The 27,394-nt window shown below is 33.5% G+C and overlaps 4 protein-coding genes and 1 pseudogene across 7 annotated transcripts; 3 read left to right on the plus strand and 2 right to left on the minus strand.

Annotated features, from left to right (window-relative positions):
• Window positions 1-1,259, plus strand: LOC141697766 (mitochondrial ATP-independent inner membrane protease subunit 1a-like). Of its 2 annotated transcripts, none has more exons than XM_074502307.1 (3): window positions 1-152; window positions 270-487; window positions 851-1,259. In XM_074502307.1, the coding sequence occupies exons 1-3, from the start codon at window positions 36-38 to the stop codon at window positions 936-938; spliced, it is 423 nt and encodes a 140-aa protein (XP_074358408.1). In that variant the 5' UTR covers window positions 1-35; the 3' UTR covers window positions 939-1,259. The 2 variants fall into 2 exon arrangements, with proteins under 2 accessions (XP_074358408.1, XP_074358409.1); XM_074502308.1 differs by having other exon boundaries at window positions 841-1,031.
• A 90-nt stretch (window positions 1,260-1,349) lies between these two features.
• On the plus strand, window positions 1,350-8,934 carry LOC141697764 (uncharacterized). Of its 3 annotated transcripts, XM_074502305.1 has the most exons (6): window positions 1,419-1,536; window positions 5,684-6,431; window positions 6,844-7,107; window positions 7,362-7,948; window positions 8,268-8,441; window positions 8,536-8,893. In XM_074502305.1, the coding sequence occupies exons 2-6, from the start codon at window positions 5,810-5,812 to the stop codon at window positions 8,641-8,643; spliced, it is 1,755 nt and encodes a 584-aa protein (XP_074358406.1). In that variant the 5' UTR covers window positions 1,419-1,536; window positions 5,684-5,809; the 3' UTR covers window positions 8,644-8,893. The 3 variants fall into 3 exon arrangements, with proteins under 3 accessions (XP_074358405.1, XP_074358406.1, XP_074358404.1); XM_074502304.1 differs by having other exon boundaries at window positions 1,350-1,482; window positions 8,268-8,934; XM_074502303.1 differs by having other exon boundaries at window positions 8,268-8,934.
• A 752-nt stretch (window positions 8,935-9,686) lies between these two features.
• LOC141697765 (chlorophyll a-b binding protein, chloroplastic-like) lies at window positions 9,687-10,654 on the minus strand. The gene has a single exon (XM_074502306.1). It carries the CDS (start codon window positions 10,586-10,588, stop codon window positions 9,794-9,796), a length of 795 nt encoding a protein of 264 aa, XP_074358407.1. The 5' UTR covers window positions 10,589-10,654; the 3' UTR covers window positions 9,687-9,793.
• Window positions 10,655-13,703: 3,049 nt separating this feature from the next.
• Window positions 13,704-14,664, minus strand: LOC141698058 (chlorophyll a-b binding protein, chloroplastic). Its single transcript, XM_074502664.1, has one exon. It carries the CDS (start codon window positions 14,603-14,605, stop codon window positions 13,811-13,813), a length of 795 nt encoding a protein of 264 aa, XP_074358765.1. The 5' UTR covers window positions 14,606-14,664; the 3' UTR covers window positions 13,704-13,810.
• Window positions 14,665-26,269: 11,605 nt separating this feature from the next.
• Window positions 26,270-27,128, plus strand: LOC141696530 (CEN-like protein 1; annotated as a pseudogene).
• The last annotated feature ends 266 nt before the right edge of the window (window positions 27,129-27,394 follow it).

Genomic DNA, 27,394 nt, shown 5'->3' on the forward strand with positions numbered 1-27,394 from the left:
AATGTAAAGTACTCTGAACTGTAAAACACAAAAACATGAACACAACCTTATGGACCTACATAGTGAAAGAAGCATTTGACAAAACCCTTGTCTTAGCCAAGTTTTTCTGCACTCTTCATCTCACAAACACCTATCTTCTCACTCCTGCTTATGTAAGTAATTACCTCATCACTTCACATTTTCCCCTATTTTCTTGATTTTTCTTGATTAAAGTTCGTCTTTTTTAATCTATAAGTAATATTAGACAAATTGCTTTCTGGGTTTTGTAGGTTACAGGTTCTAGTATGATACCCACTTTCGAAATCACGGGTGGTTTCGTATTGGCTGAGAAAATCTCTACCAGGTTTAGTAAAGTGGGGAAGGGTGATATTGTGCTTATAAGGTCACCTGAGGATCCAAGAAAGATTGTTACTAAAAGGGTTGTCGGGATGGAGGGTGATAGTGTTTCGTGGATCGTGACAGTGGTGGCGCTTTGGAGTCGATTGTTGTATGAATTATTACCATTGTCAACAAGTTCTGTTTTTTTGTGTGTGTGTTAGTGTGTTGGCTCATTTACAGGCTTAAAATTTTTAATTTGTACCAATGTGGTTGGTAAATTGTACTAATTGGTTTCTTACGTTGTAGGTTAAAAGGGTTTGTAGTAACTAGTAACATGATCCAATGTGTGTTAGTATATTGCAAAGTTTGGCGTTTCACATAAGTAGATTATTAATTGGAAAATGCATACTATATTTTTATAAATTATATGTTAGTTTTATTGGAGTTCATTTTTGTTTTGGGGTTTTGTTGGGTTTAATGGTGTTTTGCATGTGGATTTTTTGTGGAATTTTGATTTTGTAGTTTTTTGTAGGTTCCTAAAGGGCATGTTTGGATTGAGGGAGATAACAAGTACATGTCTCGAGATTCAAGAACATTTGGCCCTCTTCCTTACGGGATGATTGAAGCCAGATTTTTTTGGAAAGTGAATGCTCTTTGATTCATTAAAATGCCTGTTTCTAGGAATAGTATGTCTATTAGTAATTAAGAAATTCGGTTGTTTAAAGTCGGGCATCAGTTCTGTACACATTTATTTCATTTTTGATAACTCATGCTTATTTGAAAGCATTATTGATATTTAAGATCAGGTCAATTATTGAGTCATTGTTGTTGGACAGTCTTCAGATAAGAGCCAGAATATGGTTTTTATTTGGGGCTTAACGAAGCATTGTGACTGCCATGTTCTTCAGTTTATGATGTGTGCTAACCTGGTCAATTCAGTTCTGTCTTCTGTTTGGTGCCTTCTAAATCACTCTTTGAAATTTTTTGTGATTTCAATAGTTTTGTGTTTATATTCTCACAACTTATGTGTGATCTTGCTGAAATTTTTGTTGTATTTTTTCATTTGGAACTTGGTCTTTAATTTAATTTTTCGCACATAGGTATGGCCTTTTGAATCTTTTGGATCAGTGGAAAAGAGAATAGGATGAGGTGATTCTCTAAAAGGTACATCATTTGAACTTCATAGTTCATAGTGATGCAGTTCTGTTCAGGAGACTGGTATGACCTTCATTTTAATGTCAATTTCCATCTTATACTGTTACTTTCGTACTAGGGTAAGAGTTTGAGAGTAGTATATAAAATTACAGTATTAATATATTCACAGAATATATTCTAAAGATAGTAGCAACATGGAAATGAATTGTTCTTCTTGTGAAGAAAGTAGCAGCAAGCATTAATATGAATTATGTTATCTCGCTTGTCAAGAAAATGAGGCTTAACATAGAAATGAAATATTCAGAATGATGCATTTATCTTGTTATTTACTTTTCTCGTGTATAAGGAAGCAATCTTTTAGAAGATACAATTATAATACTGCAATGACATAAGCAGTGATGTAATAATTAGAATATAAATTAACATTAAAATAATTAGATTAAAAATGAACATAGCTGCATGTGGTTCTTTTAGAAGATACAATTATATTACTGCAATGGCATAAGCAATGATGAAATTAGAGGAAGATAGATGGCATAGATGATTGCACTGCTTAATTAAATATTCTTTATTTTAACAACCCACTAAGTGCCCCAGTCAGAACAGTCAATGCAACTGAGGAAAAACTGAAATAAAGGACAAAGATGTAATGGTCAAACAGAATATTATATTAGAGGAATGTGGAAAATTTTACCTGAAGCTTTTTGTTTATTCTAACATGGTCCTTGTTGGTGATGTCAGATGTGGAATCTAGACTAATATATAATTTTTTTAATTTGTAATATGTAATTATTTGTTTAAAAATATATTTTCATTATAAAATAATTGCATATGAAGTTAAAAAATTCTAATTTTTTACATACATGGTAACTTCGAAATAATATCGGCATCCGTACGCTTGGTACATTGAAACAAAATTTGTAAAAAAATGTATTGTCTAATCCTTATCTAACGCCTAAATTTCAATTATATTTATAAAATAATTAATCTATACCAGTTGGTAGGAAATGTAACTAGTTAGTAGGAATGTAACTAGTCATTTTCTACCACTTCTTGGTAGGAAAAACCATGTGGCATATCAGCCAATCACAATTGGACACATTTGTCCAAAGACAAACTCATTTCCTACTGCATCGAAGTGGTAGGAAATGAGTCGTACATGAACCATTTCCTACCGATGTCGGTAGAAAATGAGACTCACAAAACCTATCGTGGTAGTGCAGTAGAAAATATTTTGCTTAAAACAACGTCGTTTTGTGTGTGACAAACTTGCTGAAAAAAATGACATGAAAAGGTGGATTCGACTTTAGCCATTTCGTACCACCATCGGTAGGAAATGACTTCCATTTCCTACCGAGTACGGAATTGGTAAAAAATACCCTTTGACTTAAAAATTAATAGGAAATGATCAGTAGGAAATATTCGGCAGGAAAAACCCGTTTTTCTTATAGTAAATAAATTGCAATTATTAGAAAACATACTAATCAACAACATGATTAGAAGATATTTAGGAGGTTTATGACAGACGATGCACATAGGACCAGCAAGATGAATAAGATAGTAAAGTTACCGTTTATAATTATCACTATTGAAACAAAAGTGATACTACCTATACGATTAAAAAAATAACACAGTGAGGATCCAATATGCCCCGAAAACCCACATTCATTCTTAGAGCTCAACAAATCAATTTCACCTTCACTGCACCATCTATGTAAGCAGCAGAAGCTTAGTTCTTAAAAAAAACTACATAAACAAAAAACCATTTAACTAAATTATTATCATAAATTAAACATGACTAAGAAATTATACACATGTGCAAAAATCCTTGGATTGTTAGGAATTTTGTATTCTTAGAGCTCAACAAATCAAATTCACCTTCACTGCACACAGTTATATCGTTCTGGCCCACCTCCCGGGACTTGAATGGCAACTCCCTATCGGTAAAACACCCCCTTGCAGTTCATTCTCTACCGCACACGAACGAGAAGAGAAAGGAACGTCGAACTTTCCGGTGTTCAAAATCAATCATCAACAACAATATATATATGTGATAATACACTAATTCATATATACTTATACTTTAAGATACTTGATAATCATAGGGTTTATATATATAAATGAGTACAGTACGAGTGAAATATATTGTATATCGGAATTGAGGCTGAGGCTTGTTTATAAGAATAGAATCACAAAACTTATGTATGTGTCCCTCTCGTCAACTCAAGTATACAAATGTATAAATATAAGAACATAACAACAAAAATATTCTAGTAACGTTATAAAATGATCTTGGATATAAAAGCACAGTATAAAATAAATTAATGACCCAAGATTTGAAACTGAAACAAATGATATTAAGAGTTAATGTAAAGTTTTTTAATACATTAATTGAAAAATATTTTATAAGATAATAATTATTTTTAGAATTTTATTTTTATAAATAGATATTTACAAAAAACATCTAACACATTGTCCAAAACGCCAGCCTGATATTAGATACGCTACACTGTGTATCTCACATATAAGCCAACAAGGAATCAAATGTGAAAAAATAACACGCCAGATCTAATAACGTGTCAACCAGTTGCGGAACTACTTAAGGCATAATCCGAGGAAGACCTATTTATGCTACTTGAATAAAGAAGTGACTAGAATTTGTTTTTCAATTGAAAGTATTTTTATTTAATATTATGGATATTTTATTTTTACAATAAAAAATAGAATCGTAGTTGTTGTGGTGTAGATATTTTAGTTTGCAAATAAGGGTAGAGGAAGCCATTGTATATATAATATATATTGTTGATGTGCGTATAAGATGAGAGAGAATAAAAGGTGTTTTTTAATTGAGAGATTTTATGTTAGATCCATATATACATTTGGCTCATGCCTGTTCATTTGGGTAGAAAGAACACCAAGCAATATTTTAGGCTCATGTGTGACACAATCTGTATATATATATATATGTTATTTTGGGCATTTTCTCCAATAATATGTATGTGATGTGTTGGTGAGTAATTAAGATCTTGCTTTTTAAAATTAATAGATTGGGTATTTGAGCATATGCCTATGGACACTTGAGACAATTTATCAAGTAATTTGTGTTTAAATAAAATAAATATTATCTTTATAATTTTAAAATTGGTGAAAATTATTGTTCATTAAGAAAACACTAATATGAATTAAAAGCTATCATCCTGATTATTCATCATACTCCCTATGTACCTAATTATATGTCCATTTTGTTTTTCTAAGAGTAAATTTGATCGATTTTTAACTTTACTTTAAAAATTATCGATTAATTATTTTTAAAATCTGAAAGTTATTATAAAATAGACTAAATGTACTTTCTAGTGGTATATTTTTTTTTTTTTGGTAAGTGTAAATTTCAGTCAAAATTTGATCAAACTGACTGGTCAAAAGTCAAAATGTACATGTATTTAGGGACGGAGAGTTTAAATTATCCAATCATCTAGGTATAAGCTAACAACTTATCTGTAACTTAAATTAGTTTTGCCATTTTTCTCTAGATTTAGGCCTCGTTTGGTATTACTGTTGCAGATAGCTACAACAGCTTTTTGCTTGGTAAATTCTAAAAGTTGTTGTTTTGAAAAGCGCTTTTAAGTTAAAAGCTGCTGTTAGCAAAAAAATGTCCCCGTGTTTTTGGAAAAAGTTGTTTTCAGTTTTTACAGAAAGTAGCTATCAGTTTTACCATCAAACCATCTCAAAAATATTATTTTTATATATTATATCTCAAAATATGCATAAATTAAAAAAAAATTACCAAACAGTCATCTAATTTTCCTGACAACACTTTTTCCACCAACACTTTTTCTCACAGCAGCGGTTTTCAATAACACTCCCAAACGAAGCCTTAGTTAACAACAAGTGACCAACTCCAGGCACATACATTAATTAAGTTGAATTGCTTGATTATTAATTAAAGGGATTGGTGTTAGAATTATAAGAGCTTGACTACTGTTTTATAATTTGACAATATAATCATAAAGCGAATAAATATAATTTGATGTAAAGAATACAATATAAAATGCATGTCAATCCCTCTATTTCAAATGTAAAGAACGGTTTGGAATAGGGAGTATGACATTGCATTGTAAGGTAAAATGCCGTAACAACTAACAAGTGATCTGATAATCAATTTCTTCAAATTAAGATAATTGTTTAATTATCGTTCCTCTTTTATTTATAGGTGAAAATTAAAATTGCCCTGCATCATATCCAGCGTGATCCGAAGAGTGATATTTTTTCAAGTCCAGCGCTCTCCATCACTGAAAGAGATAAAAAAAATGTGCTTTTTGATGAAAAATATAGACAGATGAAAGATGAAAAGTACGCAGGCCTGAAAGAAAATACTGATGCCATCGCCAACTGTTTCACGGATGCCATTTCCGGAGATCATATTTCCAAAGCTGCATTGGAGATGGAAGCAGAGAGACTGGAGAAAGAAGAGGGAAAAATTATCCTTCATGTAGAATCAATGAGAGGAGTTGCAGAACATGTAGAATATATTTTGAGGGAGTTTGGAAACAAAAACCTTTTGGTCAAGCTGGATATATCAAAACAAACTGCCCTTCACCTTGCAGTAGATCATGGACACACTCAAGTTGTTAAGGTCATCATCGATGCTGCACGACATTTGCCTTCGTCTTCAGCAAATAATCTAGTTACTCCTTTTCAGGATTTTGTTAGGCAAGCTAATGGTCAAATGGGGAACACTGCCTTACACTTAGCAGTCCTTAAAGGCAATGTGGCAATTGTTAAGCTCTTAGTGGACGCTGATCCAGATGGTAGCCATGTTCAAAACAATGAAGGAAAAACTCCAATCTACATAGCTGTGGAAAAGGGGCACAAAGATATAGTAAAGGAGATCTGTACCACCTGCACAGCTCTGTCTTTAGATGGTCCTGGTTGTAAGACGACGCATGCTATCGGCCAAGGTATGTAGCATAGTAAATTGGACGCATGCTATCCATGTAATATATATATCCATGTCATTTTTTTTAATTTTGAATATAAAACTTCGAAGTTAATAAAATTGGACGCTCTCTGTGCACACAAATTGCAGTAGGACATACCTACTGAATCAGACGTTTGAAGTTAGAACATTGTCAACTTCACATTTGTTAACAAGCATGTCGGTTCTAGATTTACAACTAGGGATTTTATGCATCTTTGTCACATTATTATTCACAGAGTTAGAAAAAATATGGTTAGACAATGTAAGTATATAGCATTGATATTACTATTTTAGGGTAAAAATGTTTTATGATATGATATTATGATTTATGACAATGACTATATTTCTTAATAATACTTGTGCAAAATTTAAAGCATTATTCTGTGGAACAGACGAGTCAAGAAGCTCCGTCTTACAACTGGCGGTGGAGAGAAATTGCGTGGATGTTGTTAAAATGATACTAGAGAAAGATCTGGCCTATCAAGATGGTCGTAAAATTAAAAGAAATGGTCTCATGTGTTTGATCTATAAAGCCATCGAACATGGGTGTAGTGATGATATTGTCAAATTACTCTCTCAAAAATATCAAGTTGGAATCATGCCCGAACACGAAAAGGCGCTTGAGTTAATTCTTGCTATCAGAAGGCGTAATGAAGGTATGTAATGCATATGTATACAATATAAGTATACATAGTACTTATTTTCTCTCATGAGTTTATTTTTTGATGAGTACATAATACAATATAAGTATACCTTTGTTCTTATGTTCTTCATCATGATATAATTACAGTCACACATTTATATATGGTAGCTTCATTATTATTAAACCAAATAAGATTCATTTCCACAGAAATGTAATGTGAATCATAGACCTTACAATTATGAAATCTATGTACTTGTTTTTTTGCAGACTCTGTATTAAGTCTCTTAGGAGGTGCCAAAGACCTTGTAAATTTTACACAAGATAATGGGTGGACAGCACTCCACTACGCTGTCTATCACGAATTTGATTCAGTGCTTGGTGCCATAATAGGAGCACAAGAAGATGTTGGACACCAATTTGTGTACGGAGATATGGTACCAACGCCATTTCATGTAGCAGTCGAGTGTGGGTATACTTCTACACTGGTACGACTTATGCAGTTATGGCCAGCTCCGTCTTCCGCATCTGAAGCTGATAAATCTCCGTACATAGTTGTTAATGAAGATGGTCGAAATATACTACATTTGGCTGCAGCTGATAATAGTAATACAAAAGATGTTCATAGAAAAGAGATGGTAGAAGGTATTTTAAAATATTGCCCAGAAATGTGCAGGGACAAGATTTTGAAACAAAAAGATACCGAAGGAGATACACCTCTCCATGTAATTATCTCCCAAGGTTGTTTTATTCCGGAGCTCATAAAAGACAAAGAACTCGGTACAAAAGCAAAAAACCTGAAAAATGTTACTCCTTGGGAAATGTTGTATCATAAAAATGATGTCGTCGCTGATCAGGTATGTTGAAAACTTCATTTTTCTTTTTCACTAATTCTTGGAAATTACTAGTCTTGGTCCTTAATTTCTTAAGGAAAAATGACGAGCATGGAAAAATTAGAACTTTAAGTGTTGCTTGCTACGAGTAACTAAGTAAAATGGTTAGATCTCTCTATTTTTTAATAATTGTTGTTAACTTAGCTCTTTTTCAAAGCGACGATGAAGAATTTAATTGCACAGACTTATTTGATACATTTAAAGTCTTATAATAGACATCTTAAAGAAGATCATATCTCCGACTTAAGATAATTATCAATTATTCGTTGTCCTTCATTTGTAGGTTTATATTAAAATTGCTATTGATGAAGTCCAGTCTAATCAATCAGCGTGGAATCTTTGCAATAAAAGAAAGGAGAATAAAGATGATATTTGGAAAAATATCCCCGAAAGTAAACGAAGGATGAAAGATGTGATATTTAAGGAACGCGAAAATTCGTTGATGGCTGCAAAGCAGGTAGAAAATAAAGAAAAGCTAGAAAGATATAAAATGAGGACCAACACCCAGATCATAGTGACTGCACTTATAACTACAGTAACTTTCACCGTAGGATTCACTATGCCTGGTGGTCTCCGTCAAAGTGGAGAGGTTGACGAAGGATTGGTGTTACTTTCAAAGAAGACAGCTTTTAATGCATTTATGGTATCTGATGCATTAGCTCTACTACTATCAACATCTGCTTTGTTTTTCTACTTTCTTGAATCAATGACTGACGATCCACTTCAAGTGTCCAAACTCAATGCTGCATCGACTGTGCTCAACATAGTTTCCGTAATGGCTATGATGTTGACATTTGTTGCAGGAACATATTTGGTGTTATCACACTCACCGGCCCTCGCCATTACTGTTTGTATCATCGGTTCCCTCTTCTTCCTTCTTATCATTATTATGTTGATTAAGATAGTATATGATCGACTGCACATAAAAAGGAATTTAGATTAAGTGTTTCTATCATCATTCTTGTTATTTTTTTCGGCTTTTGTACATTTAAATTTTTACGATGTATTGAACATTCAAAGTCAACATGATTCTTGTTCATAGTAGCCAAAACATGTAATTTAGGGATGGTGTATCAATAATTTGTCCTAGTACATGTTTAATTAAAAGAGTGTTAGTGATCTTTGTAATAAGTCTAGTATCAACTCTCTGATGTATTTTTGACTTCACTAGATGTGTTTTTAGTTATTTCTAAACAAAACAGGATCTTGACCTATTAAAATGAACCTATCAAATTGCTCTACTGCCTTCACTATCCTAATGTTGCATTCTATTGGAGTGAATGAAAAACTAATGAGTGAAGCAAAATGACCCTAATCAGTCCTAGCATCATTCTACTTCTACTAACTAAAACTAAACACTGGTTTAGCCATTTTCTACGGGAGTGCATCATCTTTTTCGAACCTCCTATGTCTCCCGATCGTAGGATTAGCGGACTCAAAATATTTCCTTTGTGCCATCGAAACTAATTTAGCCATTTTTCTCTGTTTCTTACACAGGTACTACGAAGCAGAGTTTGAGTATTTTATTTATTAGCTGGAATAAACCTGAGATACAGGGACATCTATTCTTCAAATTTGATAAGCATCTGCCTGTTGTATGGGTGAAATGATTAGGAAGAAGCTGGTTGAACGGGTGATCTTTCATTTTCAATATCATCATTCCAGATCACAAAACAATACCACAATGCACAAATATCAACACTTTGTCAATCAGGCAATTTGCATTAAAAGATGAGACCAATTTACAGGACAAACACTATTCAGAATTACTATATCACATGTGAAAACCAAAAATCAAAAGGGTGTCTCTCACTTTCCGGGAACAAAGTTGGTGGCAAAGGCCCAGGCATTGTTGTTAACAGGGTCTGCAAGGTGGTCAGCCAAGTTCTCTAATGGACCCTTTCCGGTCACAATAGCTTGTACGAAGAATCCAAACATGGAGAACATGGCTAGTCTTCCATTTTTCAGCTCCTTCACCTTAAGCTCTGCGAATGCCTCAGGGTCTTCAGCAAGGCCTAATGGGTCAAAGCTTCCTCCAGGGTAAAGTGGGTCGACAATTTCCCCTAGTGGTCCACCAGCAACACGGTAACCCTCAACTGCACCCATCAAGATGACTTGAGTAGCCCAGATAGCTAAGATGCTTTGGGCATGGACCAAGCTTGGGTTACCCAAATAGTCTAGTCCACCCTCGCTGAAGATTTGTGATCCAGCCTTAAACCACACTGCCTCGCCAAACTTGACACCATTACGAGCCAAGAGCTCTGGAAAGACACACCCAAGGGCTCCAAGCATGGCCCATCTGGAGTGGATCACTTCAAGTTCACGGTTCTTGGCAAAAGTCTCAGGGTCAGCCGAAAGCCCAGCAGTGTCCCAGCCATAGTCACCTGGAAACTCACCAGTAAGGTAAGATGGGGCTTCACCAGAGAATGGTCCCAAGTACTTGACACGGTCTGGACCGTACCATGGGCTGTTAGACACTGGTGCCTTGACAGACTTTCTCATCGAAACTCTTCCATTTCCAAAGAGCTCAGATGAAGATGGACCTACTTTGACTGCCTTTCCAGCCAAAGCTGGAGAAGAGAGGGCCATTGTTGAAGCAGCCATTGTACTGAAAATGTAGAATGGAAAGAAGCTTTGTATATATGTTTAGTTAGTGTTTGTGATGAAGAATGGTGTGGTTTTGTACTTATTTATACAGGCCTAGGGATAGACTAATAGCTATCTTGTGAGATCCATTTCTGTGATATGATTGGATGCAAAGATATTGTCCCTGTCTGTGTTCTCTAAACCACCAGTTTTGATATTTCACCACTTGCTTTGTTTTTTTTGGCTAATACAATGTTACTGTCAGGTTACTATTTTTTGATCATGATACAAGGACTGCATTAGCAAACTTGAGCAGTCAGATTGCATTTTTTTTATTTGTTATATTTGAAACATATTTACCATTCAACATTATGCAGAAAAGTAATGAAAAGTTATAGTTTTGAAAATTTATAACTTCTTGAGTATCTCATCCTGCTGAAACTCTGCACTGCAGATGCAAAATAACACACCTTAAAAATACAGGATTACAGTCTAAAACCACACTTGTATAATTTCAGTTTAAGCCCAACTTATCTAAACATAGTTAAAGTTAGTGATAAAACTTGAAAGACTAAGATAAAATAACTTCCAATGTCTTATCCCTCTGAAGGTTTTTTCTCCACAGGCTTCAGTGACCTTCCTCAATAAAAACAAAGCAGCTGGTGTATTAGTCTAACAAATGTCACAACGCGTTGGCACGCAGATACACGTGTCAGACATGTGATGCTCGCATATTGAGTGGAGAATAAACAGTTTAACACGAGGCAAGGATCCAGAACCACTCAAAAAATGAATTATGGCCTACTTGAATTAGCCTGGTCACACAAACAGACATAAATACATGTGACACAGATATAGGCCATAGTGTAGTTGATCCATGGAGATGATAATATTATCTGATTGCACATCAAGAATTGGTAGCTTAGCCAGACAACTTATTAATGGTTTTGAGGTAGGGAAATTGCCAACTGGATGGAAAATCCTTGTCTCAAAATATCGCATAATGTTGATTTCTTGAAGAGGATGGAAAAATTGTATTGATTGTATTGAGTAAAAGTTACCAGAAACGACTGAAATTTATAGACCATATACAAAACTAGAAAGGAGCGGGAAAGTTTGTTAATCTAACTTATAACTATGCTAACTTATAACTTATAAGTTATAAGTTGCCAGTAAGCAACTTGAGTTGGGAAGAAGAAATGCTCTTGGTTAACACATCCGCCAACTGATTATAAGTAAGAAGAAATGAAAATTGTATTAACCCTTCTAGTACTTTGTCTCTAATGAAGTGATAATCAACTTCGATATACTTGGTACGCTCATGGAATATGAGATTCTTAGCTATGTGAATAGCTGAATGATTATCACAGTGTAATGTAACTGGGGCCAAGTTGCATACTCCCAGTTCTTCCAATAATCTAACTGTCCAGGTTACTTATGAAAATGCAGAGGCCATTGCGCTATACTCAGCTTCAGAACTAGACCTTGAAACTGTTGGTTGCTTTTTAGAATTCCAAATTGCTGACTTCCCTAGTAACAAGACATATCCTGTAACTGACCTTCTGGAATCAGGACAAGATGCCCAGTCTGAGTCTTAAAAAGCTTGCAATGTTAACTTGTCTGAAGCTCGTAACAAAATGCTCGTAATTTGTCCAAGGATCTGTATAGTTCTTGAATGAAGATCCTCATCAAGTGTCGAAACTCAATGCTGTATCAACGGTGGTCAACATTGTTCGGTTTTGGCTATGATGTTGACTTTCATTACGGGAACTTATTTGGTGTTATCACACTCACCGGCCCTCGCCATTATGCTTTGCATCATCGGTTCCCTCTTCTTCCTTCTTATCATCACTCTATTGATTACGATAATGTATGATCGACTGCACGTTAAAGTAAATTAGATTGACCGTTTCTATCATCATTCTTGTTATTTCCTTCTGCTTTTATATATTTCAATTTCAATTTTGTATGATGTATTGAACATTTAAAGTCAATGTGATTCTTATCGTACTAGCCGAATTCATGTAACTAGTTATTGGAAATTTTTGCAGCTTATTCATAATGTTTGGTACGCAGCAGATATCAGAGACTGATAAGATACTTATATTGAATGTTCATAAATTGTTGGTCATTTTCTACAAATTACGTACAGAAGACATGTGTACGAAGTCTTGGTTGCATTTCAAAATCACCACTCCCATAGTTCACTCAAACATCACATCTCTTCTTTTTTTTCATCTGACATGGTTTATGAGGAAGAGTTCGACGATGAAGAAGAAGATGACCTGTTCGATTTGTTCTAAGGCGTTAAGTTGCATTTCTGGTTATGAAGTCGAGAAGTCTTGTTTGTCTAGTTTATGCAGTTGCGATTTGTAGTCTATCCTAAGGCATGATGCCTTTGTTTGTTCCTAGGTTTAGTTCCAAGTTCTTATCGAGTCTGTTATGTCCTTGTTCTGGACCTAGTTCTCTAGGTCTGGTTGTTTTAGTTTTATTGTAGTGTCTGGTTGTGTTAGTTCTGTTGTCCCCTTCCTACTATAATTGGAGGGTTGAGTTTATTAATGATATGATCTTTCAAGAAAAACAGAGCTCTAATAATATAAACAAGATGTGTGTGTCAGCTACACTAATATTTCAAACACATGTTTCATGTTTGGTAAATATATAGAATTCTAAATACCACCCCTTATCCTCCATGTTTAAAGCTCATGGGTGTAAAATGTAAATATATAGAATTCTAAATGCCTCCCCTCCCCTGTATACAAAAAGAACTAATACCTAAGATATGTAACATAAGGTAAAAATATTGTAATCAATAATATATTTTTTTTTGTTTAGGTTGGTCACTGAAAGTAGATTTCGCAAGAATGTGATATGTTATAAGGATAAGTGGAATAAAAAAATTATTTGTGGCATCGATACTGAATTATTTCTGTAACTCTTTTCCATATACAAGTAACAGGAAGCAGAGTTTGAGAATTTTATTTATTAGCTAGGGACAAACCTGACATACAGTGACATCTATTCTTCAAATGTTATCAACATCTACCTGTTGTATCATGTATGGGTGAAATGATCAGGAAGAAGCTGGTATAGAATTCTAAATATTAAAAAACGCAAAGAAAGAAGAAACCACTTTGTCAATCAGGCAATTTGCATTAAAAGATGAGACCAATTTACGGGACAAACACTATTCAGAATTACTAAAGCACAAGTGAAACCGAAAAATCAAAAGGCCGTCTCTCACTTTCCGGGAACAAAGTTAGTGGCAAAGGCCCAGGCATTGTTGTTAACAGGGTCTGCAAGGTGGTCAGCCAAGTTCTCTAATGGACCCTTTCCGGTCACAATAGCTTGTACAAAGAATCCAAACATGGAGAACATGGCTAGTCTTCCATTTTTCAGCTCCTTCACCTTAAGCTCTGCGAATGCCTCTGGGTCTTCAGCAAGGCCTAATGGGTCAAAGCTTCCTCCAGGGTAAAGGGGGTCGACAATTTCCCCTAGTGGTCCACCAGCAACACGGTAACCCTCAACTGCGCCCATCAAGATGACTTGAGTAGCCCAGATAGCTAATATGCTTTGTGCATGGACCAAGCTTGGGTTACCCAAGTAGTCAAGTCCACCCTCGCTGAAGATTTGTGATCCAGCCTTAAACCACACTGCCTCGCCAAACTTGACACCATTACGAGCCAAGAGCTCAGGGAAGACACACCCAAGGGCTCCAAGCATGGCCCATCTGGAGTGGATCACTTCAAGTTCACGGTTCTTGGCAAAAGTCTCAGGGTCAGCCGAAAGCCCAGCAGTGTCCCAGCCATAGTCACCTGGAAACTCACCAGTAAGGTAAGATGGGGCTTCACCAGAGAATGGTCCCAAGTACTTGACACGGTCTGGACCGTACCATGGGCTGTCAGACACCGGTGCCTTGACAGTCTTTCTCATCGAAACTCTTCCATTTCCAAAGAGCTCAGATGAAGATGGAGCTACTTTGACTGCCTTTCCAGCCAAAGCTGGAGAAGAGAGGGCCATTGTTGAAGCAGCCATTGTATTGAAAATGTAGAATGGGATTAAGCTTTGAATGTTTAGTTAGTTTTGGTGATGAAGAATGATGTGCTTTGATACTTATTTATACAGGCCTGGGGATAGACTAATAGCTATCTTGTGAGATCCAATTCTTCAATATGATTGGGTGCAAAGATATTGTCCCTGTCTGTGTTCTCTAAACCACCAGTTTTGATATTTCAGCACTTGTTTTTTTTTTTTTTTGGCTAATTCAGTGTTACTGTCAGGTTACTATGTTTTTTGACATGATACAAGGACTGCATTAGCAAACTTGAGCAGTCAGATTACATTTTTTTTATTTGTCATATTTGAAACATATTTACCATTCAACATTATGCAGAAAAGTAATGAAAAGTTCTGGTTCTGAAAATTCACTTTGCAACCTCCACCTTTTATTTAAAATCAAAACAGTATACTTATTTTGCAAAACCCAGTTTGCAACCCTAAACTTTCACTATCAACTATAACATGCATCTCTTGCGGTTATAAAATTTAAATTAAAATGTTAATATTAATAACTAAAATTTCAAATCAATTAAAATATTTATTTTAATGCATTTTTTACATGAAAAAAATTATAGTTATTTCTATCAGTAATACTCTAAATTAATCATAATGCTAAATACTTAAAATATATTTATCAAGCGAAATATATGTTCATATATATATATATAATCATAAAGTTTCTAAATATATCTATATTTTAAAATTTTAAAAATTATACTGAGTAAGAAAATAATTAAAATTAATATTATTTTTATAATTTGAAATTCTAAATTTTAGTTTAATTTTAAAAAAATTATTATTTAAATATTTTGCTAAATATTAATTTTACCCTCCACAATATAAATATTTTTAACAAAATGGTTAAAAAGATGCATATTGTATTTGATGTCTAAAGTTAAGGGTTGCAAACTGTATTTTTTAAAGTAAGTATATAGTTTTGTTATTCAATAAAAGGTCGGGGTTGCAAAATGCAATTAACTCGAAAATTTATAACTTCTTGAGTATCTCATCCTGCTGAAACTCTGCACTGCAGATGCAAAATAACACACCTTAAAAATACAGGATTACAGTCTAAAACCACACTTGTATAAACATAGTTAAGTTAGTGATAAAACTTGAAAGACTAAGATAAAATAACTTCCAATGTCTTATCCCTCTGAAGGTTTTTTCTCCACAGGCTTCAGTGACCTTCCTGAATAAAAACAAAGCAGCTGGTGTATTAGTCTAACAAATGTCACAACGCGTTGGCACGCAGATACACGTGTCAGACATGTGATGCTCGCATATTGAGTGGAGAATAAACAGTTTAACACGAGGCAAGGATCCAGAACCACTCAAAAAATGAATTATGGCCTACTTGAATTAGCCTGGTCACACAAACAGACATAAATACATGTGACACAGATATAGGCCATAGTGTAGTTGATCCATGGAGATGATAATATTATCTGATTGCACATCAAGAATTGGTAGCCAGACAACTTATTAATGGTTTTGAGGTTGGAAAATTGCCAACTGGATGGAAAAATCTTGTCTTCAAAATATCACAAACCAATGTAATGAGAGTTAAGGATTTCTAAGGATAAAAGGGTACTGATGTACTTTTATTTGCATTCACCTTGGTGCAAATTGCCGACAGTTTAACTTAAAGCTCACAAGTTGCAAGCATCATATTAATCTACATTTCCATATAAGAACAGTCTCTCTTTTAAGGAACGGTTCTTATTTAAATTGTACAATAACTAGTGTCCAAACCTCTTGCATTCGTCAACAAATTATGATATTTTTTTTTTGAATTTATGCAAGGTTAATCATAACTTGTTATCCTTATAGCATGCATTGTATTGATACTTCAAATTTTTGACAAAGCAAAGGTAAGAAGAAAAATAAAAGTTACACCATACTTGAAAAGTGTACTCTTTATCATTCTTGCATTACGGAACAGAAATTTTCACCGATTGACTGATTGCATTACACTGCATACACATGTCAGACACGGGCACACACATATATTGAGTGCATAATAGCAGCTTCGTCACAAGGCAGGGATTGTAAACAAGCTGCAACCTCTTCCAAGCATTCAACACAGACTTCAGTTAGTTACTCTTTTCAGCTGGAACTGAGACTCCCTCACTTGCAATTAGCTACTCTCTTCATCCCCTTATACGTTTCCTATTTTGACTTCTAACACTATTTATGTTAAGCAATTGACTATTAATTTACGTCTAATTTATAAGATCAAATATAGTCATGAGTGATGAGTGATCTTGTTGAATTCGTATTTATGAGTATTTTAATACAATGAAGTTTTTATATTTAATATTAATACAAAATTAAAGATATTAACAATAAAAAATGTGCATTGACAAACGTGTCCAACACAAATAGGAAATGTTTTGAGGTAGTACAACATAAAGCAGAATAGCTAGCCTCACTGCCATCAATTTAACCTGCATTTAGAAATTTAACTTTAAACTCAGATTTATAATTGTTAAAGATTATAAGATCTTATTCGGGTCTTTCTCTACTATTTTAAGATTTTAGACGGACTGATTACTTAACATGGTATTTTAGTTTGGTTTAGGAAGAACTCGGGTTCAAGTCCTCACAACCCCATTTATTGTTGGTATATCGATATTGATATTACACTGATTGCATTACACTGGGGCACACACATATATTGAGTGCATAATAGCAGGTTCATCACAAGGCAGGCATTGTAAACACTAAACAAGCTGCAACCTCTTCCAAGCATTCAACACAGACTTCACTTAGTTACTCTTCTCAGCTGGAACTGAGACTCCCTCATTTGCAATAAGCTACTTCAGAGGAGCTCGAAAAGTAGATTGCGGTGGTACAACATAAAGCAGAATAGCCTCACTGCCATCAATTTAACCTGCATTTAGAAATGTAACTTTAAATCAGATTTATAATTGTTAAAGAGTATAAGATTTGTTCGGGGCTTCCTCTACCGCCTTAAGATTTTAAAAGGATCTTGTTCGGCCCTTCCTAGGACATAGGGAGATGGATGACTTTAAACACCACCAGTGTTATTCAGGTCTCGACAATGTTCAAATTTGTTTACCTGATATACAATGTGGAATTTATGTGAAGCTTCGGTTGAACATGGATTCATAGTTAATCCCTTTAAGATACTACTCCACTTTTTCTATATGTTTGTGGTTTGACTTTTGTGCAGCAGGTAGTTTAAAGTGATTTGAATGTGCAGTTAAAATAAGTTATACATTTTTATTCAGAAAAAATAAAATTTTAAAAATAATTATTTTTACTATCCGGTCAAAACACATTGAGATGTGTGCAGAAAAACAAATATATAAAAATAGAGAGGGTATATATGATCAGTGTTGGTAATAATTTTAAAAAAAATATGCAGAAACACGATTTTCTAACCCATCTCGCAAATGGGTGCAAGAAAAGCAATTTCAATTATTTTTCAGAAAAATGTAGGAAATCTATATATCTTAATGACTACTCCTTATTTAACCCACCAAATCATATATTATTTTCCATATCCATGAACTATCCAATTAACTTCAATTGACCCATCTTAATTACTATTTAACTATTTTTGAATTTCAAAATTAATCTATCTATGGAAAATAATTTCAAAAAAATCAAATCATGCATGATTTGCTCCATTCTGTTACATCACTCTTTCAGTCTTCTCTCCAATCTCTCTCTCTCTCTCAGTTGAGAGACTACAATGGATCACCATTGAATTTGATAATCATATCATGACACGAAAACGATAACTAAATCATGGAATCTCAAGATATTGCTTCTAACCAATATTTACTCATAATCAGTTTGCTTATTATCTATGACTTTTTCATGTGATAAACCGGACATTACATTCTTCTGAAGGTATCATCTCTTTTACTCTTTCTTTTTTATAATTTTAGTATTATTTTTTGTATTGATTTGGTCTATTTGTATAAATATTCTTAATCTACATTTATTTTGTTTTGGACAGAGGATGATGTTGTGTTGATTAATTCTGCAGCAATGGTTAAGAATAGCTAATCAAGGTGTGTATTTTTATTTTATAACCAACACATTTTTATATTTTTATGTATTGAGTTTTGAGAATGATGAATGTGAGATTAAGAGCATCTACATGTATTATTCAACTTTGATAATCTTTGTGATATGTAGACTAGCCTAATGCACACCAACTGTTTGATAAATTTTGCTTCTACTCAAAGTTTTCGTCGATATCGGTGATGGATTGGATTTCCACATGATTCGCTTCTTTGATTTTACGTAGTAGTCAGGAACATGTATCTTTATGTTTTTTGCATGTTTTAGAAATTTATTAGTTGATTGTCATCTGTATAGTTGCTTAGTTATTTTCATATGCTATTGCAGATTGTTTTTTTGATGATTCACTCACAAATAAGACAAATTGTAAGCACCAAGGAGGAGGAAGTGTACGCATGGTTAAGAAGGTGAATCTAAAAGCTCTATTTGTAACGCTACATTGGACACTAATCAATGCACCTTTAAGATTAGCTTTCAACCATATATATTATATTTGCTTTATTTGATTTACAATTATATGTTAATTCTTTACGGAGAAAAAGATAAAGAATTACACAAGACTTTCTTATCAAGAGTACATATCTATCTCGCCTATTCTAATTTTTAAGCATATTTTTTTACAATTTTTTGTATGATCCATCGATTACATATGAATATTGAATTTTTATTAAATTGATTGTGTATGTGTTTATACAGATTATACATATATTTCTTAAATAGATTTAATATATTTCTTCACTCCCTCCTTTATGTAATTACAGTATTGTTAATGCAATACAACAAACAAACAGGTTAGCAAATCATATTTCTTCTTTTTTCAATTTTTCTTTTTATTCGTCTCTTCACTCCCTCCTTTATGTAATTACAGTATTATTGGTTTTATAGAGTTAATATATTTGCATTATTATTCTTTACCTATATTTGTTTTGATTTAGGTAGGAGATGGCGATTGGTTAATTAATTCTGCAGCAGTAGTTATAAAATCACGAATCAAGGTATGTACACCAACTGTTTGATTTTTAATCTCAAGCATCTCATTTTTCTCAATTTGTTTTTTTTTATTTTTCTTCATCTTCCTACGATTTAGTAATATATGTTTTTACATATTATATACATATCCAATATGTGTTTGTTATATTTTAAAATCAATATTTGACTTTTTTAATGTGATGATTCTCTAAAGATCAATGAAAGTGGATATCAAAAGAGCTTTCATGTCAAGACCATGGTTATCTCCGTTATTTTAATCTGTAAGATTAATTTTTATTATCTTTTGTGTGATCCTTGGATGAGACAAATTTGTTTTTATTATCTTTTTTCTCATGTTGATTCTCTGTGTATTGTAATTTTGTAGCTTTGATTCTTAAATTTCTTTTTTACCAGATACAATGTTGATATGTTAAAATTTTTCTCATTTCTAATGATATTAGATGATCTGCTTTTATTTTCTGCGTTTCTTAAGGTTTGTCCATCTGCGCTTTCTCTTTATAATATCTACGTTATTAAGGTGTACGCTCTTTGTTTAAAATTTCTGCTAATATATGTTTGTCCACATGTGTCTATTTTACATCCATCTTTGTTGCTTACATATTTATTGTAGATTTGCAATTTATTTTCTGATTATGCAATCACAATGAAAATACTCTGTCAAGCACCACGATAAAGTAAAGAAGAAGCATGATAAATAAGGTGAAATACCTCTCTGAATATCACTACTAGAAAAAAGACCTTAGACATCGGTTAAAAAGCGATGTCTATGTAAAAAATGTATGATGTATTCGCGACTAATGTTAAATGTATTTTCTCATAGACATCGGTTTTTAACCGATGTCTATGTAATATTACACATCGTTTCTCGAAAATTTCTGATGTCTAATTCACATTCTTGTTATATAATTGTGTAATGTCAAGTTCAGAAATGTAATATTAGGACGATTAGGCCTATTTAAAACTATAACACACAAGCAATATTTATAAATTAACATCGATTAAAAATAAAAAACCGATGTCTTTAACCTATTAGACATCGATTATTTTTAAAGAACCGATGTTAATTTGAACAATAAACATCAATTTTTTTATAAATAACTGAAGTCAATTTGAACAATAGACATTGATTGTTTTTTAAATAACTGATGTTAATATCATAAATAGACATCGGGTGTTTATTTTTGAATCGATGTTATTACCTTGTTTATATGTGCTAATATCCCTGTATTAACATAGAATATTAGACAATGCATTAATCACAATACTGAAAAAATTTAATTCTCAAAACTCAATTAATACATATATATTATTACTCAATTGAATTCAAGATCAACAAATTCTCAATGTGTACAACTAATCTCAAATATGTCTATAATTCTAAACAAACTATTCTATAATTCAAGATCATCTTCTATATGTGTTCAATATCTTCTATAGAAGATCGTCCAGAGACCCAGCTACCCTGCAGCAGACCTGTGTTCAGCAGCAAAGTACATGTTTCTGTTGAAATCAACATCAAGACTATACAAGAAGCTGACATAATTCTGACCACTCCTGAGGTTAATGTAGATAAATTTATGCAAAAATATTCCCAGTTTCTAACTAATAATTTGAATATTGGACATCGGCTAAATCGCGGTATCTCATTTTTCAGAAGTTTGATGCAGTAACTCGGTATCGCATAAAAGATGGTGGTCTCAGTTTCTTCAGTGCTATAGCACTGGTACTCATTGATGAAGTTCATTTACTGAATGATCCCAGTGGAGCAGCTTTAGAGGCAATTGTCAGCAGATTGAAAATGATTTCTTGTAATCCTGAAATGAAATCTAGTGTGTTAGCGCATGTCCGTTTTCTTTCTGTTTCTGCCACTATTCCAAATATCGAGGATATTGGTAAAGTACAGTTCTGTGACATTGGTATTTATTTATCCGTTTTCATTTTAACAGAAACATGTACTTAGCATGTAAGAAATTCAGATACAAACGAAAAATTAAATTATACCAGAGTTTAGCTTGGTCTACTCACCGTTGCACGCATTTGGTTAAGACCTCCATTCTATGAAATCATCAAATAACCATTGTTCTTATACACCACTGTATTAGTGGCATCACATGGAATCAGAATGAAATCATCCAAATCGAACTCCAAAGTATATTTCATCTAAGTTAAAATTAAAAGAAAACAAATAAACCAAATCATATAAAGTAGTGGAAAAAGTTCAAGGTAAGACCAGAAAATCCTCGAGACATTCAAATTAGGTAGCAACAAACGATATTAGGAAATATTCTACATATCACAAGCAACTGAAAAACTATAATATTTTATCAACAAAGCTCATTACTCTGTAACTCTTGACTGAATTCATGCCTTATTACTCAAACTTCTGTTGCAACCCCGAGCATCTTTGAATAAACTTTAATTTAGTTGTACTGCCATCTATATTATATATAGTTGAAAATAACAAAGATAAATAAAACAAGCACTAAAATAAAAAACTACACATCGCTAAAAAACCAGATATTGAAATTGCCATCCTCATGCAACAGTCATAATAAATTACTACGAGCAAAATTTCAAAGATCATCATCACTTAAACAATTAGAGTCATATAAACCTAACAAGTACAAGAAAACGAAAACAACCTGCAATTTCATCCACCCGAAAAAGTCCCTCACTTGTCTCCACCGCTTCTGTTCCTTCAAAACAGTACACATTTCCCTGAAACTCAAAACACTAACAAACCCTCCCATCACAAGTAGCAACTTTATGATCTTCTTCTTGAATAAAAATTGCAGCTTCCGAAGGGATAGGCAATGACAGGACATAACATAATAGTTTGACCTTTGGCTGTAATATAAATTTGAAGGTAAAAATTAGTGCTTGACTTAGACATTGATTTGATACAGGCAGGGATAACCAATGAACAAACTATAATAGTATGCACCTTAAACCATATTCGCTTATTCTTATTTTTCTATCCCACTTCCTGGAATAAACCATCGGCACTACACCAAAAGTGTGGTTGTCCTTCACATTGGATTCCTGCCCACTACAAGTTTAAGTGTTTAACAGAATGGTCAGATAATACACAATATGAAAAGCTACATCAGCAACAATATAAAATTAATAAAACAAAGACAAGATATATCTATTTACATTCAGAATACAAACCTGCATCACCCAGAGTTCTGGTTTAGTTATCTCCCGATTGTTGACCAAGATATTTGTGTTTCCATTGCTCGCATTTTGCATGATGGGATGGCCAATAACCAGGTGAGGACAGAGGCACTGCTATTTCCATTCACACTTAATGCACAACATCAAAGGTACAAACATACAATAAATAAAAGTGAAACAAGGAAAAAACAAAGCAAGTGCATCGACATTCAAAGCGCGAGAGGAAGAATCCTACATTGTAGTGATAAAAATGCCTATCAGCATTGGTCATATTCACTTTAAAGTGATTACTAAGAAGAAGAGTCCTACACTGTAGTGATAAAAATGCCCATCAACATTAGATCTTCCATTACCTTACTTAAATCTTCCTCCTCAAAATGATCACTTTCTTCTTGCAAAAGCATTCCAACTTCATTACCATCTCCTCCTTTTAGTTCCTCTAATCCATATTTCGATAGAGAAACAGAACAATCTGAGTCCTCTCCATCCTCCCCTTCAATCAAACTATAACCTCCATTAGGGTTTAGGGGTTGAAATCTCATCTAAGTCGTGCCACCCTGATTTTCCAAACAACAGGAAAGATCAGTAAACACATGAACCAGGATGCCTCACTTCTCCAGCAAGCATAATAACAGTGCATAATAACAGTTGATACTGTAAAATCATCTTGAAAGAACAATTTGCAGAAAAAACAACTTACTCATAACCACTATATATATATATATATCTTGAAACATTGTACCATAACAAATTCCTTTAAACTAATACTTATGTAGTTTTACATGAACACAATTAAGAAAAAGAGGTCAGCATATATATAGAGTTGTTGTAACTGTACACTGCCTGTAAATTTAGTCTATCCCAGTCACATGAGCAACTTCTTGTGCCTGACTTGTAGTAAAAAAAACCTTATACATTTTAGTACCAAAAGTGAACAGTGTCTACAAATAAACTCAAAATAACCATAGTTACTAAAGCCATTGAAACAATCGGATTTTATACCATAAACAGAAAATGATGAAACTCACAATTATAGTGAAACTACTATCTCATACACAAATTAAACAAATCAAATTCAACAAAAGAAGCACAGAACTCCTCACCGAAGCAACACTAACACCACTCTCTTTCTCCTTCACTTTCTCGTAAATGTCATCCACAAGCTTTGAAAGCTCCAATTTGAGATGGGTACTGATGTTTCATAACCCGTTAAAAACACCAATAAAAAGTAAGAACACAGAAAACCCAATCTTAATAAAGAAAAAAAACCCAATTATACAAACTAATCCAAGCCGGGTCGAGAAATTAAGGTTTCTTATAGCAGGAGTTTGATTAATTGAAGATCTATAATTTGGTGTTTAATTCGAACCCTAATTACTTGCAATGTGAGATGGTCATATAAATTAGGGTTTTAATTATGAAAATATGGTTAGAGATAGAGAGATGAGAAAGAACGAGAAAAAGAGAGAGAGCGAGAAAGATAGAGAGAGAGATGAAAGAGAATGAAAGAGAGATAGGGGGAGGAAGAGAGCTGAGAGGAGAGAGATACTAGAGAGACGGGTTCATTTTTTGGTTAAGGGGGAATAATTGGGAAATAAAAGGGGGGAACTTTTCGCATTTTTTTTAATTTTTTTTAGTTAACCATTGACAACAGTCGTAAACTCAAACCGATGTCTATAAAACAAAGACATCGGTTACATAAAAAACCGATGTCTAACTAACGTTTTTCATTTTTAAAAAATAACTATAGACAGCGGTTATTTTGTGGACCGATGTCTAAAATAAGCAGTAACATCGGTTTTAAAATAACCGATGTCTAAATATAACATTAACATCGGTCGTCTCAACAACCGATGTCTAAGGACCGATGTCTATTGACAGAATTCTAGTAGTGTATACACTGTTACTGTGTTTTTTTAATTGACATGATAAGAATTTAGTGAATACAAAGCCCTCATTCGGTGAGTTCATCTGTAATTTTTATTTTAGAATTGTATAAGTTGTATCCTTCATCTCCATTTTATCATTTACTTTATACCTATCAATTCTATGACATAAAATAATAACAAATGTACTATCCGTACTAACCTACTGATATACATCTTATTAAAATATAAAGGTCTGGAGTTGGTATGGAAAGAAATTATAAATAATCTCATGACATCATTACACAAAACCGTATTGCACTTGGCATGTGTTTCCTGTATTACACTTGGCATGTGTTTCTATACCTATAAGCATTGTTGGCGCATCACGGACAACCACGGCTAATTTTAAGAGTCGTTGAACCAACAATTTATGTATATACAGTCCTAAACAAAATTTTCAATTGAAGAAACAACTTAGGTACACCTGTATATAGCCTGACCTGAATATTATGATTTTTGAGTTCTGATTTCTTCTCAAATATTAACTCTGCATATATTTCATTTACAAACTTTAATTTTACGTATTGATCTCGAGCCTAAACGTTATGTTTTGTGTTTGAACTACCATCTTTTTCTCTTTGAGGTTTGTAAGTTATCTACTGTCGGACAATGTGATTGTGTTAATATTAATTCCAAAACTTTTGATAAGAAAAATGTTCACACCAAATATTTTAGGGAAGCTATTGACTTGATTGGAGCTTTTGATCTAAGTTACAGAAGCTTACTGATTAACCTTTGGCATAAATAAGGTTAATTCTTCCTCATTATTGGACCTTATCTCGAGATCTTCTCACTATTTTGGCTCAGAGAAACAAGTTGCAGATGAAGGGTATAGGTTAAAACTATCTTCTCACTGATGGTGAGTTTCTTCATTTGATCCTCTTACTAATTTAAAATCATATATATAAATTAAATCCAGCTTATTAACAGTGGATCTAAATTTTTAATACAGATGCGAAAATAGTAGTTATCAGTTGAACCTGTCACAAATGTTTTGAAACCAATTCTGATAAACAGAAGTTGGAATTGAAGTTCACAACTCTCATCCTTGCGTTCATGTCCACTAAGAGGTGTAAATAGAGATATTTTATCCAATGACCAAGGTTCTGCATTAGAATTCGAATCCATGTTTGTCTGTTTATAATCTATATAGCATCTAATTGTAATCTGAACACATCTGTTGTCTTCTTAACCTATGACTATTTTTTTGCAGCTTGAGGTTGTGAAATGATTGCAAACAAGGCTCTGATTGTGTCTGTTGTTGCAGTTTATCAGACCCCAAAAAAATCGATTGTGGCTTGGGTACTGCAAAAGTTTCGTGGAAACTTAGAAAATAAAAAAGACCAGTTAAGTTTTAGATAATAGCAATCTAATCTTGAATGTATATCCTCCATATTTCAAATATCCCTCTAAGTTCCCCTTTTGTACGTCTATATAAAGCTATTTCATACCCAAAGTTGTTAAATCAAAGTTTTCTTTAGAAATGATAGAGCAACTTGCAGCAGGGACAGTGTTAGGAGATGTGGTTGATACTTTCAGTCCAAGTGTGAAGATGAAGGTTACTTATAACAGTAAAAACAAGTTTGTAATGGTCATGAGCTGATGCCTACTGTCATTACCTGGAGACCTCGCGTTGAGATCGGAGGTCAATACTTAAGGGAAGCTTATACACTTGTACGTTCTGCCGTAGAGTACAAGCTTTGTTATTAATCATACAAACTCATTTCAGTTGTCACAAGTTTTAGACTCTCGACCACTATGATACAAAAGAGATATCTGGTATGAATCTAGCAGTGTGTGCATTTTGTAGGTAATGACTAATCCAGATGCTCAAAGCCCCAGCGATCCATATCTGAAGGAGCATGTTCACTGGTTAGTATCATTTAAGCACTCATCATTTGTCTTATAACACACAAAATGCGCACATATTAATCACCTTAAGCCCTAAATAATAAAGATAGTATATGAATTTCAGGATTATTACTAATATTCCGGGCATAAGAGACATATCATTCGGTTAATTTCTCTGCTGACACTAATCATAAGGACACACATTACTTTTAACAAGATTAGTAGTGTTAATATATACTAACGCATGTGGATACAATGTTAAATAGGAAGGGAAGTAGTGAAGTACTACTAGCCATCATCGATAGGGATCAACCGCTACGTGTTTGTATTGTCTAATTAAGGAGAGAGAAAGTCATGCAGTGAACAAAGCACCATCATCTAGAGACAATTTTAACACCAGATGCTATTCTGAAGAGTGTGGTTTAGGACACCCTGTGGTTGCTATCTACTTTGATGCTCAACAAAAAACTGCTGCGAGAAAAAGATCTTGATCAATCTTTACTATTATCTGTAACATTGATTCATGATTTCATGTATATAGACCTGACTGTCTGTGTGTGCGAGATGAGGATTGTCAATGCTAAAATGTAAAAATGGTTGGCTATATGATTAGCTACAATCATTTTTTAGAATTTTAGCCGAGAGGTTAGAAATTATATTCCAATGGTATTATCTATATTTTCAATATGTAAAGTTATATCTAAGGGTTTTTATGTAGTACAAATATAGTCAACTAAAAATGATTTATACTAAGAGG

The sequence above is a fragment of the Apium graveolens genome, chromosome 11, assembly GCF_009905375.1.
Source record: "Apium graveolens cultivar Ventura chromosome 11, ASM990537v1, whole genome shotgun sequence".
Classification (NCBI taxonomy): Eukaryota; Viridiplantae; Streptophyta; class Magnoliopsida; order Apiales; family Apiaceae; genus Apium; species Apium graveolens.

Excerpts from the sequence above, each read along its gene's own strand:
- LOC141697766 (XM_074502307.1), top strand. The coding sequence starts at position 36 with ATGAACACAACCTTATGGACCTACATAGTGAAAGAAGCATTTGACAAA. Across the intron at positions 153-269 it reads ATCTTCTCACTCCTGCTTAT|GTTACAGGTTCTAGTATGAT; the intron begins GTAAGTAATTAC and ends TGGGTTTTGTAG. Across the intron at positions 488-850 it reads GCGCTTTGGAGTCGATTGTT|GTTCCTAAAGGGCATGTTTG; the intron begins GTATGAATTATT and ends AGTTTTTTGTAG.
- LOC141697764 (XM_074502304.1), top strand. The coding sequence starts at position 5,810 with ATGAAAGATGAAAAGTACGCAGGCCTGAAAGAAAATACTGATGCCATC. Across the intron at positions 6,432-6,843 it reads GACGCATGCTATCGGCCAAG|ACGAGTCAAGAAGCTCCGTC; the intron begins GTATGTAGCATA and ends TCTGTGGAACAG. Across the intron at positions 7,108-7,361 it reads TATCAGAAGGCGTAATGAAG|ACTCTGTATTAAGTCTCTTA; the intron begins GTATGTAATGCA and ends GTTTTTTTGCAG.
- LOC141697765 (XM_074502306.1), bottom strand. The coding sequence starts at position 10,588 with ATGGCTGCTTCAACAATGGCCCTCTCTTCTCCAGCTTTGGCTGGAAAG.
- LOC141698058 (XM_074502664.1), bottom strand. The coding sequence starts at position 14,605 with ATGGCTGCTTCAACAATGGCCCTCTCTTCTCCAGCTTTGGCTGGAAAG.